A 17163-nucleotide genomic window follows, 5' to 3' on the forward strand; every position below is an offset into this window, starting at 1 on the left:
AGAGGTGGGGGGAGGGATAAATTAGGAGTATGGGATTAACATATACACACTACTGTATATAAAATAAACAATAAGGAATTACCATATAGCTCAGGGAACTGTATTCAATATCTTGTAATAAACTATAATGGAAAATAATCTGAAAAAATATATATATATAACTGAATCACTTTGCTGTATACCTGAAACTAACACAATATTGTAAATCAACTATACTTCAACTTAAAAAAAGTACTTCATGCATGTAAATACGTACATAGTAGTTTTCATGTTATCATTTGTCAAAATGGGCTAACAACCCCCCCTGTCCTGCTTATCCCATTGACTGCTATGAGAAGAACGTGCTGGAAAAGGCAGTGTAAAGTACTGTATAAATGTTCTGACTTCCAGCCCCTAGGCAATCGATTAGTATGGACCGCAGTAGTCCTGCAGAATCAGGAAGCTAAGCACTAGGAGAGTGTAGTCCATTATGCAGTTGTAGACAAATCACTACTTTTATCATTAGGAAATCCCAGACCAGTCAATGTAAACAAATCCACCTAAGGCCTGCTTGACAATAGCACTTTTTAATTTACTGAAAACGGCTTTCCAGGTACTTAATTTTAAAGCCACCAATATAAGTTGGTGATTAATAATTTAAGGATGCTACATTAAAGTGGATAGATTTTTGGGGGGCAGTCTTTATGGCTTGGGTTTTCTTCCATTTTAATTCAGTAGATGTTGACATTTGTTGGCCCTGAGCATTGCGGTACAGAATGCTTTTCTGCATTTTGACCTAAAAGAGATGAGTTCCAAGCACTCCTGGGCTTGGGTATAAACATAAGGGGACTCCCCATCCCTGAGGCAAGGAATCTGACCTCTAAAGACATATTTTTCTTTCACAAATGGCAAATATAAGATAGTCCTTTCTGAATTATTTTATATAGGCTTCCCAGAATTTAAGTTTTATCCTATTGAATCTGAGAAACACTGCTTTTTTTCCTACAAAGCTATTGCAGTTCACAAAATAATAATCTTTAGACTAGATTACTAGACATACTGGATTACTAGACACACCTCTCCACAACGGAAACCATCTAAGAACATGTCCCTTTACTGTTTTTTAACTGCAACAAATACTAAAATAGTTAAATGTCTGATGTAAACGTGAGTAAAGCCAGATACAGAAGTATGTTTAGATTTCCAAGAAATCTTTTTCCCTCCTAGTCAGTTTTGACCCCTCTCACTGTTATCTCTCCTCCATCAGACTTGGAACCTCAACGTAGCCTGGAATGTGCTTTTGCATATTTTGGTTTTCCATCAAAATGCTCACAGCTCACTAGTCCGCTGCACATAACCGGGGATCGATAAGTGGTTTTTGAGTGGATTTATTTAGTCTTTAGAACAATGTCTTTTGTAGTGCCATTTCAGATGAAGACTTCTAATCAAGAGTTGCTTGGCTCTCCTGAGTAATAAGACTGGAAGGTATTTTCTTTCTTTCTGGCAGAATAAAATCTGCATGTCCCGGTGAGAGCTTTGGAAACGTATAATTGATGTATTTTTGAAACGCTACCCTGGTTTCCTGTAACTCCTCCTCCAGGAAATCTTTCCAATTTGTCATGATTTCCAGTTGCTTCGCCATAGACAGCAGCTTCCCCTGAGTGCTAAGCAGTTTGTCCATCACATTTCCAAGCATGGCCTGATGTGTTTTCTCTGCTTCTTGAAGCACTTTCTGAATCTCTTCTTGCTTCTGTTTCTGAGCCATGCAATAGTAGACGTTCATTTCATGTTCTTTTTCCTTTATCAGTTGGCTCACACTGTTCTTTTGATCCTTTGTAACTGTGACACCAGCTCTCCGAAGTTCCTCCATGGCCTTTCTACAGAGAGGAACAAGGGTTGAATATTAATAGTTAGATGGATTAGCCACCAAAAAAAAAAGATTTTGTCTTTCACCGCAGATGTAGGAGAAATGCTTTCATGGTTTACATGAGTCACCAGTCTGAGACAGGCTGGTAGAGATGAGCTTTGATTAGATGTTAACAATAAAAAAATATTTTTCAGAGCAGGGAAGGTGCACACTGATTTCCCCACTGTGGGCTAGGGCGAGGCCACTAGTCTAGCGTCTAACGCTAACTTTAGGGACTCGAGTCCACTGTAGTCAGAAAAATATGAATGCAGAGTTCTAAAAAAAAATGAAGAAACAGGCTCAGATTTCCAAACCCCTAGAGAAAGTATTTCTATATATCAACCCAGCTACTCACCTATAGCCAGAGGGGAGGAAACTGTCTCACAGGGTGAGTTTAGCCCTATTCTTGATTCTATCTGAGCAATACTCTAAGACAGAAGTCTCAAACTTTTTGGTCTCAAGATCACTTTTCACTCTTAAAATGACCAAGAAACTCAAAGAACTTTTGTTCATATGGGGTTATATCTAGTGACCCTAACAGTTTTAAAAGTTAAATGTCAGACATTTAACAAACATTTATAAATTCATGTGAAGTATCGATAAATCCATTAAACATTAACATAAATCACTTACCTCGTAGGAAAAATATTTTTGCTAAATCAAAAAACTTTTGGTGAGGGCTTCCCTGGTGGCGCAGTGGTTGAGAATCTGCCTGCTAATGCAGGAGAGATGGGTTCGAGCCCTGGTCTGGGAAGATCCCACATGCCGCGGAGCAACTAAGCCCGTGAGCCACAACTACTGAGCCTGTGCGTCTGGAGCCTGTGCTCCGCAACCAGAGAGGCCACGACAGTGAGAGGCCCGCGCACCGCGATGAAGAGTGGCCCCCGCTTGCCACAACTAGAGAAAGCCCTTGCACAGAAACGAAGACCCAACCCAGCCAAAGATAAAAATAAATAAATAATAAAAATTAAAAAAATAAAAAACTTTTGGTGAGAAAAGCGGCATCATTTTACATTTGTGGCAAAACTCTTTACTGTCTGGCTTAATAGAAAAAAAAAGCTAGATTTTCGTTTCATTTCAATCTGTTGAGATATCACACATAAAACCCTGGAAAACACCACTACATACTCATGAGATAGAGTGAAAAGGCAAATCACATCTTAGTATTATTAAGAAAACAGCTTTGACCTTGGGGACCTGCTGAAAGGGTCTGGGACCATACTTTGAGAAACATTGCTGAATGAATTCATAGGCCTCTGGTTATAATGTATACAATTATATAGAATTTATAGCAGCCAACTATAAACGCAACAGTAACTCAATGGTTAATATATTAACTCAAGGGTTACTCAAACAATTCTACGAGGCAGTTCAGTCTATGAGGCCTATTTTATAGATGAGGAACTGTGGCTCAGAGAGGTCAAGCAACTTGCTCAATTTCACTTAATTAGAAAAAGTGGCAAAACAAGTGCTACAACCCAGGCAGTCTGGGTTCAGGGCAAATCTCTTAGCCACTGAGATACACTTCTGGTGGATATCTCCTCCTGACACCTAGTTGGAATAGAACCTCTAAAGATTTGAGGATTAAAAAACCTACAAATGTTGAATTCGAGTATTTATGGTTGTTAATAAAAACCCTCCCCTCTCTGCCTCCTAGTCTAATACAGTCCTTCCAAGACTTACCCCAGCTTCTACCCTCCAAGGTGCAGTTTTCTCATTGTCTCTGATTCTTTCAACTTGACTTTCAAACCTGACAGATTTTCCCAATCTGGAGGTAAACATCATTTGTCCTGAGCCTCTCCAGCTGCTATGCTATTTTTCTCATTCCCTCTCCCACCAACTAGGCTATATCCGTTATTAATAAAAAGGGTCACCACTTATTGAGTACTTACTGTGTCCCAGGGACTGTGCTAAGCAATTTACATGCACTGTATCTCATTTAATTTTCACCCACTGAAGCCGGTTCTATTTGTATTTATTACCTCTTATTATTCCCGTGTAACAGGTGAAGAAAGTGAGGCTTGGGGAGACAGTTATTGTTCAATGTCACACAATGGAGCAAATCGGAGAGTTCCTGCCCTTCAGTAGAAAACACTGCCTGCTTCAATAGCATAAGAGATCACTGTACATTTCTTATCAGGAGGGCAACACACTGAAAATAACATTTTAGAATTGTTATTCTGATAATATCAGGTAAACTGAATCCGAGTTGGGTGAAGTAGAGAGACCAATTTGTACTATTTTGTAACATTCTGAGTGTACAATGATCTAAATTAATGATGAAAGAGAAAGGGATAGGAAGAAGGAGAGAAAGGGGGAAATCCAAGAAATATTACAAAGTCACAAGTGCCAGAATCCATTATTGCTAGGATTTAGGGGCTACAGAAAGAAGAGGAATCAAAACCAAGTTCCTGATTCTCAGCCCAGGTCACAGGACAATAGAGGCATAGATAGTGTTCAGAAGGTGCGTCTACACAACCTTAGGATTCAGGCTGATGATTTATAACTTTAGGATGTTGGTGAGATTGTGGAGATGATGATCAGAGCCCATGGGGCTTAGATCAGAAGGCACTGGAAGGCATTTCCTTGGGCCGGCGCTAAATCCCCAAGGAGGAAGTTACACCCCTTCTCCAGAACCACGGCTCCATCACAAGCAGGTGTGAGCTTCCTACTAGGTCAACCTGGTTTTCTCTGGACCCACACAGAGGAGGTGTCCATCTAAGGGGCTGACTAAAAAGCTCCACCAGAGCTGATCTCAGGTACATCTGCTCAAAGTGTACCTTAGATGACACCAGCTCCCACCCTCCATGACAGCCCCCTTTAAACTCCTTACTACCGAAATCTGTTCTCGCTTAAAGGGATCTGATATTTTTTTAAATGTCCTTTCCAACTTTCGCCAGTTATTTTCCCAGTGTCGGTACAGCAAAAACCAACACTTCATTTCTCCATAGGCAATTCCTAAGTTACGCAGGGATCTGTTTCCAAAATTCATTTGTGCATCCAATGTTTGGAGAAACACTGAACGTAGCAGATCATTTGCCAGGTGAGCCCACAATGAGCTATTTCACTTGAACTACAGGGCTCTTAGCACTATTTTAATTAGCCATAACCAGTGTGCTTATAAGGAAAATATATTCTGATGTTCCACCCGAGACGCTGGGAACCTACTGCACCTGGTCTGCGGGAGGATTAGTGCTACCCAAGCTGGGGCGGTAGACATCAGACGGGGCGGGGAGGAGAGGAGGCATCTCCAGAGTCCAACCTTCAGCAGCGCGTTTATATCTCTGGGGTATTAATGCTCCCAACTTCCTGTAGCTCCGCCTCGTTAAACTCCCCACCTTCCTCTCCATGTGTTTGCTCATGCTGTCCCCACTCTTTTCAGTCCTTCACAAATGGGACCTCCTCCCTTCTCTCTAGGGCCCAAACCAAGACTAACTTCCTCCAAGAAACCCATCTCACCACACAGCCCACACACTCTTTGCTTGATCTTTCCAGGACCGAGAACTCCTCCAGCACCCATGTGTTCTTTGCACAAGTCCCTCTAGCCTTGCTCAAAGGGGACAGCTGTGCTTTAGTTACTTCACATAATATTGAGGCAAGAGCCTTATTCCTCAGTGCCCGAGCTCAGAACCACAGCCCCAGAAGGCACTTGAGGAACCCTGGTGAAGCGAGCAGGGTGGCGTAAGGGAAGGTCACAAGCTTCGGTATCATACACACCAGGGTTTGTATCTTCTCCAGGTGACCTTGGGCAGTTGCTTAGTCCCTCTCTAAGACTCAGTATGTTCATCCGAAGATACGAAAGATGACTGAATCCCCCAGGAAGGGATATGAGGATTCAATGAGAAGCATACAAAGGGCCTTGCATGTTCTAGTGTGGAATAAAGGGCAGCTGTCACCAGGAATTACAGCCATCACCACACACATTCCTGAGCAGCCACTTCAGTCATGCCTTTGCCTTGGGCAAGTAAATACTTAGAACCTTTCCGAGCAAGATGTTTATTTCTTTTTTCTTTTTTTTACCTTTAAGAGAAAGAGTACAGCGTCTCCTAGATAATCTGTTTAGAACTCAATCACCTCAACCCACAAAGAAAGTTTTGAGCATTTAACAAATTTGTCACAATATGTAAGTATTCTGAAGTCTTGAGTGAAAGTTTATAGCCAAGTAAGAGATCCACAGTGGAATTCTCAACAGTGGCCCTTCTCCATATATTAATTTCTGCAAATGCTCTAAAGAACACTGGAATCTAGCAATGTCTCGAAATAAGACCTGGTGTGCTGCAAAGTGGGTTCAGCTGACTGGAACAAGCTTGAACCTTTGATAACTATTTAAAGAACACCCACCATGCGCTAGGTTCTCCACCAGGCACTTGGAACACATCAATAACAAAATGGACATTCTAGATGGATATACTTAAATAACAGGCATGGCAGTTCCCTAATCTTAGTCAACTGGCTTAATGAAAGGTGGCTGTTGAACCTAACAGAGGAAAGGGCCAAAGGGGGACAAAAGCGAAAGAGGGAAGGAGGAAGCAGGAGGCTGCCGGTGTGTGTGAAGAGGGGAGCCAGAGGCTTCTTCAGGATGGACAGAGCTCCTGCAGATGGAGGGTGGGAAGCAGAGGGAGAGGAGAGCCACCTTCCACTGCTTTGGACCACAACTCACACAGGAGTTACCGCCTTCTCTAACTTTCTCCTGAAATCCTCTTTCCTCTTCCTCCTCTGCCTCACAGTGACTTACAGCCTGCGTAAGAAGGGGGGACCACCGAAGAAGCCGCGGCTGCAGGCTTCATTCCTATTTATCTGCACCCCCTACAGAATTTTACCTTTGGCCCTATTCTAAACAGTTCTAACAAGGACAATTTTACCCATTAATTATATACAAATAGATTTGTTAACTCAAGTAGCAAAGCAAGAGACAAGTCCTAGCCCAGGAGGTGGAGTACAAAGGTTTCAGTTTTGGTCCTGCTGCTTCAGCTACATGAGCTTGGTCAGGTCTCTGAACACCTGGAAACCGAGGTTCTCTCTTGGCCACTAGGGCTCCGGACTGCTGTCCTGTTCAAGCTGGCCAATTCCATCAAATGCTCATTACACATTATAAAATGGTTCCTTTGGTATTTTTCACACATATATATATGATCCAGTTTACGTAAAAATGATTTCAGATTATGCACATATATAAGGCTGTAAATACATCAAAAGGGCACAGAAGGATACAGACCCCGTTCTTTAAAACGATTGTCTCTGGGAGACAGGGACGGGGTAGGAAGCAGTGAGTTGGGACTTCGCAATTTTTGCTCTCTATATTTCCATAAGATCAACTTCGTTTACAGCATCATGACTTGTGTAATAAGAAAAAGACCAAAAGTAACCCATCCACAGTAGTGTATGGTATGGGCTAGAGAATGTGAAGACTGACTTATATGTGTCTGTGGAAAAGTATTTCTTGATTCCTCTCTGTCCCTAAAACTGGAGATATAGAATGAAAAACACAATTTTTAGAACAGTAGTTATCTCGCAAGAGGGGGGAAAGGAAGGAAGTGTAGTTGAGGAAGAACATGGGACTTTTTAATCCCTTCAGATGGCTGGTAGGCCCTTGAGTATTCGTGTTATTTTTCTTTAAACCACACACACACACACGTGCGCACACACACACACACACACATTCTACAATACACTATATATAGTTCTCTATGTTTGATATATTCCATAATAAAAATGTAAGAACAGGGCTTCCTTGGTGGTGCAGTGGTTAAGAATCCGCCTGCCAATGCAGGGGACACGGGTTCGATCTCTGGCCTGCGAAGATCCCACATGACGCAGAGCAGCTGAGCCCGTGTGCCACAACTACTGAGCCTGCGCTCTAGAGCCTGCAAACCACAACTACTGAAGCCCATGCGCCTAGAGCTTGTGCTCCACAAGAGAAGCCACTGCAATGAGAAGCCCACATGCCACATTAAAGAGTAGCCCCTGCTCACCACAATCAGAGAAAGCCCGCGCACAGCAACAGAGACCCAATGCAGCCAAAAATAAAAATAAAAAATAAGTAAATTTTAAAAAAATGTAAAAACACAAAAGCTGGGAAATATCCACCTATGTGCTTCAACCTTATCCCTTTCTCCAAGTTGATTCTGACAGAGTAAGACACTGATTTGCAGAGATGCCCCCTGGAGTACCTTCTCTGGGCCTGGATCTCCTCCTGGGCTATGTGCCTCTCCTGGGCCCGGGCTTCTTCCACGGCCTGGACTTTCTCCTGGTGGCACTCCATCATGATCCTCTGGATCCTGTGGACCATGCGTTGCTCGGCAGCCAGGCGTTCTCGCTGTAGTTCTGCCTCCATGTTTTGATGCAACTCGATCTTGGTCTTAGATACCATTTCCTTAAGCAACAGAAAAACTAGGTTTAGGTGTTACAGCTTTGATGTTTAAAAACGTTATTCAAATCATAATTCATCTGCCTGATGGAATGTATGCCAGTTAAGCCTAATGATTTAAAAGAAGAGTGTATTTAAAAATGAAGCAGACTCACAGATATAGATCTAACTAATGTTTACCAGTGGGGAGAGGGAAGGGGGAGGGGCAATACAGGGGGGGGGGAAAAAAGGGGATTATGGGGTTGTATGAAATCATGTGTGTGAAACTTCTGAATATTGTAAAGCACCATAGAATTTAGTCTTTCATTCAATAAAAAAATATTTTTTTAAAAAAAGTAAAGGAATACAGAAAAAAATGGAAAAAGAAAAAAAACTGGAATGGCATATCCATACCATGGAATATCACATGGCTATTAAAAGGAAAAAATAAAGAAGAGTGTATACTATATGGAAAAGTTTCATTTATAATGATGTTAAGTAAAATCAGAAATGCAAAAGCTAGCATAAAATACGTATATAGATAATATTGTAAAGGAATTGCAAAAAGAAGAGTAATTGGGTCACAGGTATTTTTCCTTGATTGTCCAAATATTCTATAGTGTCCTATTACCTTTATCCATGATTAGAAATACAGAACATGATACTGCTTTAGGAAGTCAGTCCTGGAAAATGGCAGAAATAATGACTATGAGAGTCTGCTGGGTAGGAGGACACCTGAGGCCCGGGCAGCAAGCACTGCACACAAACGCAGTCACAGGAAGCTGCCTGCCAGTCCCCACTGTCGTTCTGGAGCATTCCAGCTCGTTCGAGCTGAGGGGCTCTTCCTCGTTGACAAAGGGGATGGGAGCAAGGGCTCCACTGCGCCAAGGTAGAAGGACCTGTGGAGGCTTCAGCCAAGTAAAAAGAGGAGGCACTTGCCAAACCAGGACCTGAGGGAAACAGGCTCCCAAGGAAAACCCTGTATCGCTGGAAATGTCCACCGACAGCACGGTGTGACAGGCACAGTGCTAGGCCCGATGCTACAGACAGAAGGAGGCTGGAATCCGCCTCGGGACTTGCTGCCTAGCAGAGGAGACCCAGACCCCATCCTGCAACCAGTGGTTTAACAGAAACACATGCCAGAAAGGAGGGGCAATTAATTCCATCCAGGGGTTTCAAAACTTTCATTTAAAGGTCAGTTTGTATCTGTTTCAGGGATAAGAGAGAACATAAAGAAATAAAGGTGCTCAATATTCTGTGATAACCTAAATGGGAAAAGGATTTGATAAAGTACAGAAACATGTATATGTATAACTGAATCACTTTGTTGTACACCTGAAACTAACACGACATTGTAAATCAACTCTGCTCCAATATTAAACAAAAATTAAAAAAAAAAAAAAGAATAGGGGCTTCCCTGGTGGCGCAGTGGTTGAGAGTCCGCCTGCCGATGCAGGGGACGCGGGTTCGTGCCCCGGTCCGGGAGGATCCCACGTGCCGCGGAGCAGCTGGGCCCGTGAGCCATGGCCGCTGAGCCTGCGCATCTGGAGCCTGTGCTCCGCAACGGGAGAGGCCACAGCAGTGAGAGGCCCGCGTACCGCAAAAAAAAAGAATAAAAACAAAAGAAAATAAGTTATTTCACAGAGTGAGTCAGTGGAACAAAAGCAGGATTCTCGCCCACCAGCTTCTCGCTTCATTGCTGGCTGTGATGCTGGGGTCTTTCCAGAGATTCATCAGTTTATTTTCCTTCCAGAAACGCCGTCCAGGCTTATAAGACAGTGAGGTTCCTCCCTCCCTCCTCCTCCCTATCTCCCAGAGACAATCACTGAGCAGGGAATGGAAGGTTCTGCTACAGGTAATAAGCCTGAGTCTCTATGTTGTAGTCAGAGGCTGTTGTTTAACGTCTTAGGGGATATTTTAACTTCTTAGGGATTATTTCTGGGTTTTCAAGTACATTTTCAGTAACTGAGATTGCTGAATGGTTGAACCTTAGATAGATGTATTATCATAATACATTTCTATTTGAATCACAGAATTTAAAAATGACACACCAGCCCTTTATTTTGACTGGGTTCTGAACAAGGATTCAGAGAATTAAACCCTGTCCCTCTTTTATGTAATGGTTTAGTAAAACCAAAATCATTTTACTGCCTCATACAGCATGTCCAATACCTATTTAAAGCTACGAAAAAATAATTCAATGACCTACTGTTTGGTGGTGTTCTTACTCAATGGAAAGCCTTCCAGTTAAATTACTTTTACTGAAATGCATTTTGAGTGAATCCGCCTCTACCTGGAGATAAGAGACAGCCTCATAAAATCCATCCTCTTTACTGTGCAGATGTTTGACAGACCTTCCTTTATTACACAATGCCTCCCCCATGAGAAGTTTCTCTCAGGTATCACATGGAGGAAGATCTGGGCCATCTGAGTACCGGATTTGTTTTTACCTCATGGACATGGTGATTCATAGCACTTTCCTCTGTGCATTGACTGTCAGAAAGCTCAAGGGCCAGCTATGGTAACTGCACAGGACCTTGTGGCATAAAGACATTTCTAAGTTTCGGATTCACACCTGACTTCATTCTATTTCCTACTCTCATTTTCCCTTAGCTTCCATTTTATTATTTACTTTTTAATATTATTGTATTTGAATAAGATAATATTAGCACCGTTTCAAAATCCTATCTGTCCATTGGCCAAGACCTGGAAATTTTATTTAACAGCAAACATCTGACACCCAAATTCTTAACATCACAGAAGAGCAATACCTGGTGATTTCTACGTCCCAGAATGTAATGCTGTTTGGTTCTAGAAGAACTTGGTTTTCTGCTCTCTATACGGGTAATCTCAAACTTTAATATGAGAGAATATGTGTGACTTTATATGTGCTTATATCAAACTTTAATATACGTGAGAATCACACGGGCTGCTGGTTAAATACGCTGCCAATGACTCTGTAGGTCAGGTGGAGCCCAGGAATCTGCAGGTAAGTAGGCTCTAAGGAGGTGGTTCAGAGACACCCCCTGAGGAGCAATAGCGATGTCTGTCTGGGGACCCTACAGCTGAAACAACCCTCCACATCCCTCTTAGACAAATCACTCATTCATCATCATAATAAAAAAAAGTCCCTGAGACTTTTTTAGAATAATTTGGAAAGGTCAACCTCCCTCTTTAAACTTTCTTAGGACTTCTTCTATTTTAACACTAAGTGCATCAACTCAACCCAAAGACTATATGGGGTACCATCAAATTACCTAGAGCAAGACTAGGAGGCAAGCTCCTTGCAACAGGCATCACATCTAAGCTACCCTTGCCTCATCACACCCTAATGCCAGGAGTGATATTTAAAATGTGGATCCTCTGGCTGCAGCACAGGACAGGGTCCTAGAGGCCCACACCCATGGAAACGTTTGCCCCTTCAAATTGCTGGGCTGTGGGAGGTCCAGGGTAGTGAAGGTGTTAGGGGTCCGGGGAGTGGTGATTTATCAATTGATAGAGGAGTATTTCACTATTCAAGAACCAGTGTGGCCGTTCCAGTCCCAGCTAGCTGAGCAGCAGGCCTATCTGGACATGCTGTAAACGCTCCTCCCGTTTCAAAGTGAAATCAGGGATGGCCGAGGGAGCCAAGCAGGGAGGATCAACCATCCCTTAGGATCCCTGGGGTGGGGGTCCCTTTCCTGCCAGAAAGTTTTCTGAGGACAGTCTATTTAATCTCACCTGGTACAGAGCTGATACATGGCAGGTGCTCACGGCTGAAACGAGAGACAAAAGGGCCCATGGTCCCTGAACTGTTTATTCGTTATGTTCTTATTGAATTAGGCCAAACCTGGGTCCACACTTCTGCCACTTTCCCTCCAGCCTCTGCCCAGGAATCATCACACCTGCATCGTGCCCTGTCCTGTCCCTCCTGTGACCCACGTGTGAAAATAGTTCTGTTTTTTCCTTTGAGCAGAGTTTGGGACTGAACTGTGTAAGGAACCCCTGGGTCTCTCTGCCTGGACAGTTTACTGACTACCCAGAGTCGTGTACTGGAACAAGTTACAGGCTGGAAAGAGTTCCCCTCATTGTGTGACCTCTGGTCCTGCAGGAAATACCTGAGAAACAGAGGTCCCTCTTGGCATCGCGGTAAATGCAAACTTAGGAAAAAGGATGCAATCAGAGAGCTCAGGAGAAGGGAGAGAAGCGCCTGCTTCCTCTCTTCAGCCCGTTTTCACATTTACAAAGTCAAGGCACCGTGCTGGCACCGGGACAAGAGTGGTAGCGAGGCAGACACACCTTTATGAAGGCTGCAGGCAGATGGCGATCAGATATTCAACAAGTAATCAATCCTCCAATCTACTTACTATGCCAGTGCTAGGTGGTGATGCTGTTAAAGAGGGCGGGGTGACAAGGACAGTGTATGGCTAGCAGGACAGAGCTGATCAGGTAAGGTCTCCCTTGACCAGTGATGCCTGATGTCTGATGAAGTGCAGGAAGAACATTCTGGCAAAGTTCCCAAGGTGGGAAGGAGTGTGGTGCATACAGGTTTGAGGGTCCAGAAGAAGGGGACTGAGAGAAGGAAAGAGAGCCAGTGGCAAGGGATGTAGGGTCCGGCAGGCAGGGGTGCCTCCTTCATACCTTAACCCCATAAAGGTTTGGGTTCATTATATCAAAGGCCATTCATTATGCTTCATTATGTCAAAGGGATTCTCTTGCACCCATGCATCACTGTTGCCACGGAGTCCAGCATACCTTGTGTGAAAATCCTGGGCCTCCCAACCAACCTCCATGGAACACGCCAGAGCTTTTTACTAAAGTACCGCTAAAAAGACAACAAACAAGCCACTATAAAAACCTGTAAATCTTTTTGATGTTCCTCTTTCAGAGTCTGGATTTTCATTTTGTGCATGTCATTTGCTTCTTCAAGGGCTTTCTTCACTGCTTCTCTTTGGCGTTCATCTGCCTTTGAAAGAGTTCATTTATTAATATGTATCAGGTTTTCATGTTTAATGAAAACTAGCAACCACCCTGGGGCCCCTGACTACTGGCTCTGTTCCCATCTCAAACCTCCCATAGCAATCTAGACCTCAGCCAGAGATGCCCTAACACGGCCCAAACCGTGGCTAAAATCACTGTTTCAGGAATTGCTAAGGAGAGCTTTACTGCAGGCTGCTGGGTTGTCTTTTTTCTTTGGCACTTTATTTCTTGCTTGATTGACTATCAAAGTCATGTATGCTCATCGCAGAAAATCTGGAAAATACAGAGAAGTGGAAAAATGCACAAAGCCTGAAATTACTGAGAAGGGAGGCTGAGTACCATCCCAGATCCCCTGCATCAGGGTCTTCAGGAAGAGGTTTCATTATTTTATTTCAAGAGAATGCCCAGAACATTAGTCACATTTAAATTGTATATTGTTATATTTAAATTGTACATTATTCACAAAAGCATTCTCTTGTGTTAGGGTAGTTAATGACTCACAATCAATTTAAATTTTATTATTATTGATAAGGATATATGTCTAGTAAGATTTTTATTTCTATTACCCTTTGCACTGAAGCATTTTGTACTTTCGAAGTACTTTAATACCAAGCTTTTGCTGGGACTAATGCTGGGCAATTCCAACACTCTTTGCTATGATGTTTACTTTATAGAGAAACCGAGAAATAATGTTCTAGCACTGTGGGTTGTCCCGCTCTCAAGGAGCACTAATTTTCTTTAGGAAGTCATGTATGGCATTTTCTCTCTAACTGGAAGAAGTGGGAGCTGGAGAATTGAGATTCTGCATCGCTGAAGTGTCTGGGATCTGACCATGAGCCCCAAGACCCTCAAATTGCCTCCATGGCCCTCGACAGTCGCATGGACAAAGTGTCAAGGACTTTGGAGCGAAGGGGAGCTGGGAGAGGGGGTGAAAAGGAGAGTCAGCTATGACGCAGCATTTGGAAAAAACAGGCACTTAGGGGCATTACACACTACACAAACGAATGGTCTACTATATATTAAGCAATAATAAACAACTACAACAAGAATGTCTTTTTTTTTTTTTTTAACATCTTTATTGGGGTATAATTGCTTTACAATGGTGTGTTAGTTTCTGCTTCATAACAAAGTGAATCAGCTATACATATACATATGCCCCCATGTGTCTTCCCTCTTGTGTCTCCCTCCCTCCCACTCTCCCCATCCCACCCCTCCAGGCTGTCCCAAAGCCCCGAGCTAAAATCCCTGTGCCTTGCGGCTGCTTCCCCCTAGCTATCCACCTTACTACGTTTGTTAGTGTGTATATGTCCATGACTCTCTCTCGCCCTGTCAAAACTCACCCTTCCCCCTCCCCATATCCTCAAGTCCGTTCTCCAGTAGGTCTGCGCCTCTATTCCTGTCTTATCCCTAGGTTCTTCATGAGCAAAAGAATGTCTTTTTAAAAAGGTTTTAATCCCATGAGAATAAAGGGAGCAGGCAGGAGTCATCCACACAGAGGGGCAATTTAGACAGAAGGAAGCGCCTGATGATTTCTACTTCTTACTTAGCACCTACTGTGTGCCGGGCACGTTATTTCATTGAACTCTCTCAATAATCCTACAGAGTATTACCGTTCCTCTTTTACATTTGAAGACGCCAAGACTACGGAATTGAAGAACTTGCTACCCTGGTCCCACAGACACCAGCATTCAAGTCGGTTCTGCCTGACTCCACTCTTTCATACAAATCCAAAACGTGAAAGAACCACAAAGATGCATTCAGGTTGATTTCCAACTTCCTTTACCTTAGCCCATATGTCAGCTTCTGCTTTTGCAATACGTTCTTTGAGTACAGCTTCTTGAAACTGCTCTCCTTTATTCAGAATATCTGTCCCAATATCTGTGTGTTTGAAGAGAAAAAAGAAATCACAAATATCCACAGACTGTTTCTTGGCTTTCCTTTTCACTGTTATCGAGTTATTTATTAGAGTTATCTAAGAAATATATCCTTTCAGGAAATGTCAGTCTTTAAAGATACCCATGAAAGGGGTAAGTTCTTCCCTAACTGATTAAGAGGGAACTCACAGCACTGTGTATTAGATCCAGTCCACAGGGAGGCAACTGGGGAAGTAAAATAAAAAGTAAAAAAAAAAAGTAAAATAAAACTACACACCAAAGAAAAAAAGTACATGTAAGGTTTGCACCTGAATTAACAGTATTGATCCAACACCAATTTCCTGGTTTTGACAGTGTAGCAGCATTATGTAAGGCATCAATGAGAGAAGCTGGATGGGAACTCTCTGTTCTATTTTTAAAACTTATCAGTCTTCAACTATTTCCAAATAAAAAACTATTAAAATATGTAAAAAATATTTTAAAACTTAAAAGAAAACCCCACAAGCTGAGGGCTGCTTCTGAAGGTTCTAATTTACTGGGCTTGTGTTGGATTAGTATTGTAATAGGGAAGAACAAATCTGACTCCATATTAGATCTGTTTCTTTTACTTTAACCTTTGTATTCTATTGTTTTGCTTAGAGTTAAGAATGTTGCCTATAGCCTGAAATTTACAGGATAGCCCATTCTCAAGGTTCTGACCTTTAAAGGTGTTAACACTTCCCCATTCATATAGAGATAAAAAGTTGCAAAACAGAGAATAAAATTTGTCTTGCTGGAGGTTACAGTAACATCATGACCTGACCTACCCAGACAGCTGCAAGAACAAAGGATTCCTGCACCAAGAAGTCTGCAACAACCAACCACCCCCCCCCCGCCCCTTTTAGTATAAAAGAAGCCTGATTTCTGAATGGGGTACCATGGTTCTCTAGGACATTAGTCTGCAATCTTCTGGGTCTGCTGGCTTTCCAAATAAAGTCCTTATTCCTTGCCCTGAGTCTCCTGATTTACTGGCCTGTTGTATGGTGAGCAGAACAGGTTTGGATTCGGTAACAGTATTTTTTTTTAATGGGTAAATTTGCTTTATCAGATAAATTCACAGTTAATGCAGAATTTCACTTTCTTAATTTATATTAAAGATTAAAGATAATGTATCTTTATTATACATTCTAAGATTTCAATTATTTTAAAACCCACTAATTCATTTAATATTGCAATTTGCATGGCAATAAACAATGAGTTCTAACTTTCTTAAAGGTGTCTATAGCAATTTAAAATACCATGAGTCTTCTTTTCAGTTTGTAGCACCTGACTTAAGACCTTTATAAAAACAGATTTTAAATTCATTTAATGTACTCATTAAGATTCATTGTCACTGTTTCTCTTGTAAGGAAAACAAATTTCAATTGCTATTTCCCAGACTATATTGAGCAATGGTGTATATTATTTTCAAATGGTTAGAATTTTACTCACATAAATTTATAGCCAGAAAAAGAACTCAGCCTCTCTGAATGCCTATCCACTCAAAACAATAATGAAAATAATGTATAAAATGGATTTGAGGGTCTGACCTCCTTTTTAACACTATCAAACACATTCCAAGTATTCCTAGAAAATATTTTAAAATATATGCAAATATTCTACCATATGACAAACCATCATTTCTTTAACCATTTCCCAATTGTTCATCTTTATCATTTGTAATTTTTTTACATCATGAGTAGCACTTTGAAGAACACCCTCAACCACAGTTTTAAGCCAGACATTATATCTTTAGGATAATGTCAAGAAGTGGGTCATGGGCTTCCCTGGTGGCGCAGTGATTGGGAGTCCGCCTGCTGATGCAGGGGATGTGGGTTCGTGCCCCAGTCCGGGAGGATCCCACATGCAGTGCCCATGAGCCATGGCCGCTGAGCCTGCACGTCCGGAGCCTGTGCTCCGCAACGGGAGAGGCCACAACAGTGAGAGGCCCGCATACCGCAAAAAAAAAAAAGAAAAAAGAAAAAAGAAAACTTCAGTACCAAATGACCAAAATTTTTTATTTGACTAAATTCTATTTCATGCACAAGCATGACACCCTTTCCTCTTTATTAGACTTTGGA

The 17163-nt window shown here is 42.2% G+C and overlaps 1 protein-coding gene across 2 annotated transcripts in view; it reads right to left on the reverse strand.

The window, feature by feature from the left end:
* Positions 1–202: 202 nt before the first annotated feature.
* LOC112392181 (small integral membrane protein 8) overlaps positions 203–17163 on the reverse strand; it is a 33146-nt gene continuing 16185 nt past the window's right edge. Inside the window, exons 2-5 of one of the 2 annotated variants that reach the window (XM_024733731.1) lie at positions 14974–15068; positions 13069–13176; positions 8056–8258; positions 1352–1856 (exon numbers count right to left, since the gene is read on the reverse strand). In XM_024733731.1, the coding sequence (XP_024589499.1) occupies positions 1421–1856; positions 8056–8258; positions 13069–13176; positions 14974–15068 (842 nt within the window). In that variant the 3' untranslated portion in view covers positions 1352–1420. Of the gene's footprint in view, positions 1857–8055; positions 8259–13068; positions 13177–14973; positions 15069–17163 lie in introns of both variants that reach the window. The other variant, XM_024733732.1, reaches the window with a different exon arrangement.

Source organism: Neophocaena asiaeorientalis, unplaced genomic scaffold (assembly GCF_003031525.2).
Source record: "Neophocaena asiaeorientalis asiaeorientalis breed wild unplaced genomic scaffold, Neophocaena_asiaeorientalis_V1.1 scaffold248, whole genome shotgun sequence".
Lineage (NCBI taxonomy): Eukaryota > Metazoa > Chordata > Mammalia > Artiodactyla > Phocoenidae > Neophocaena > Neophocaena asiaeorientalis.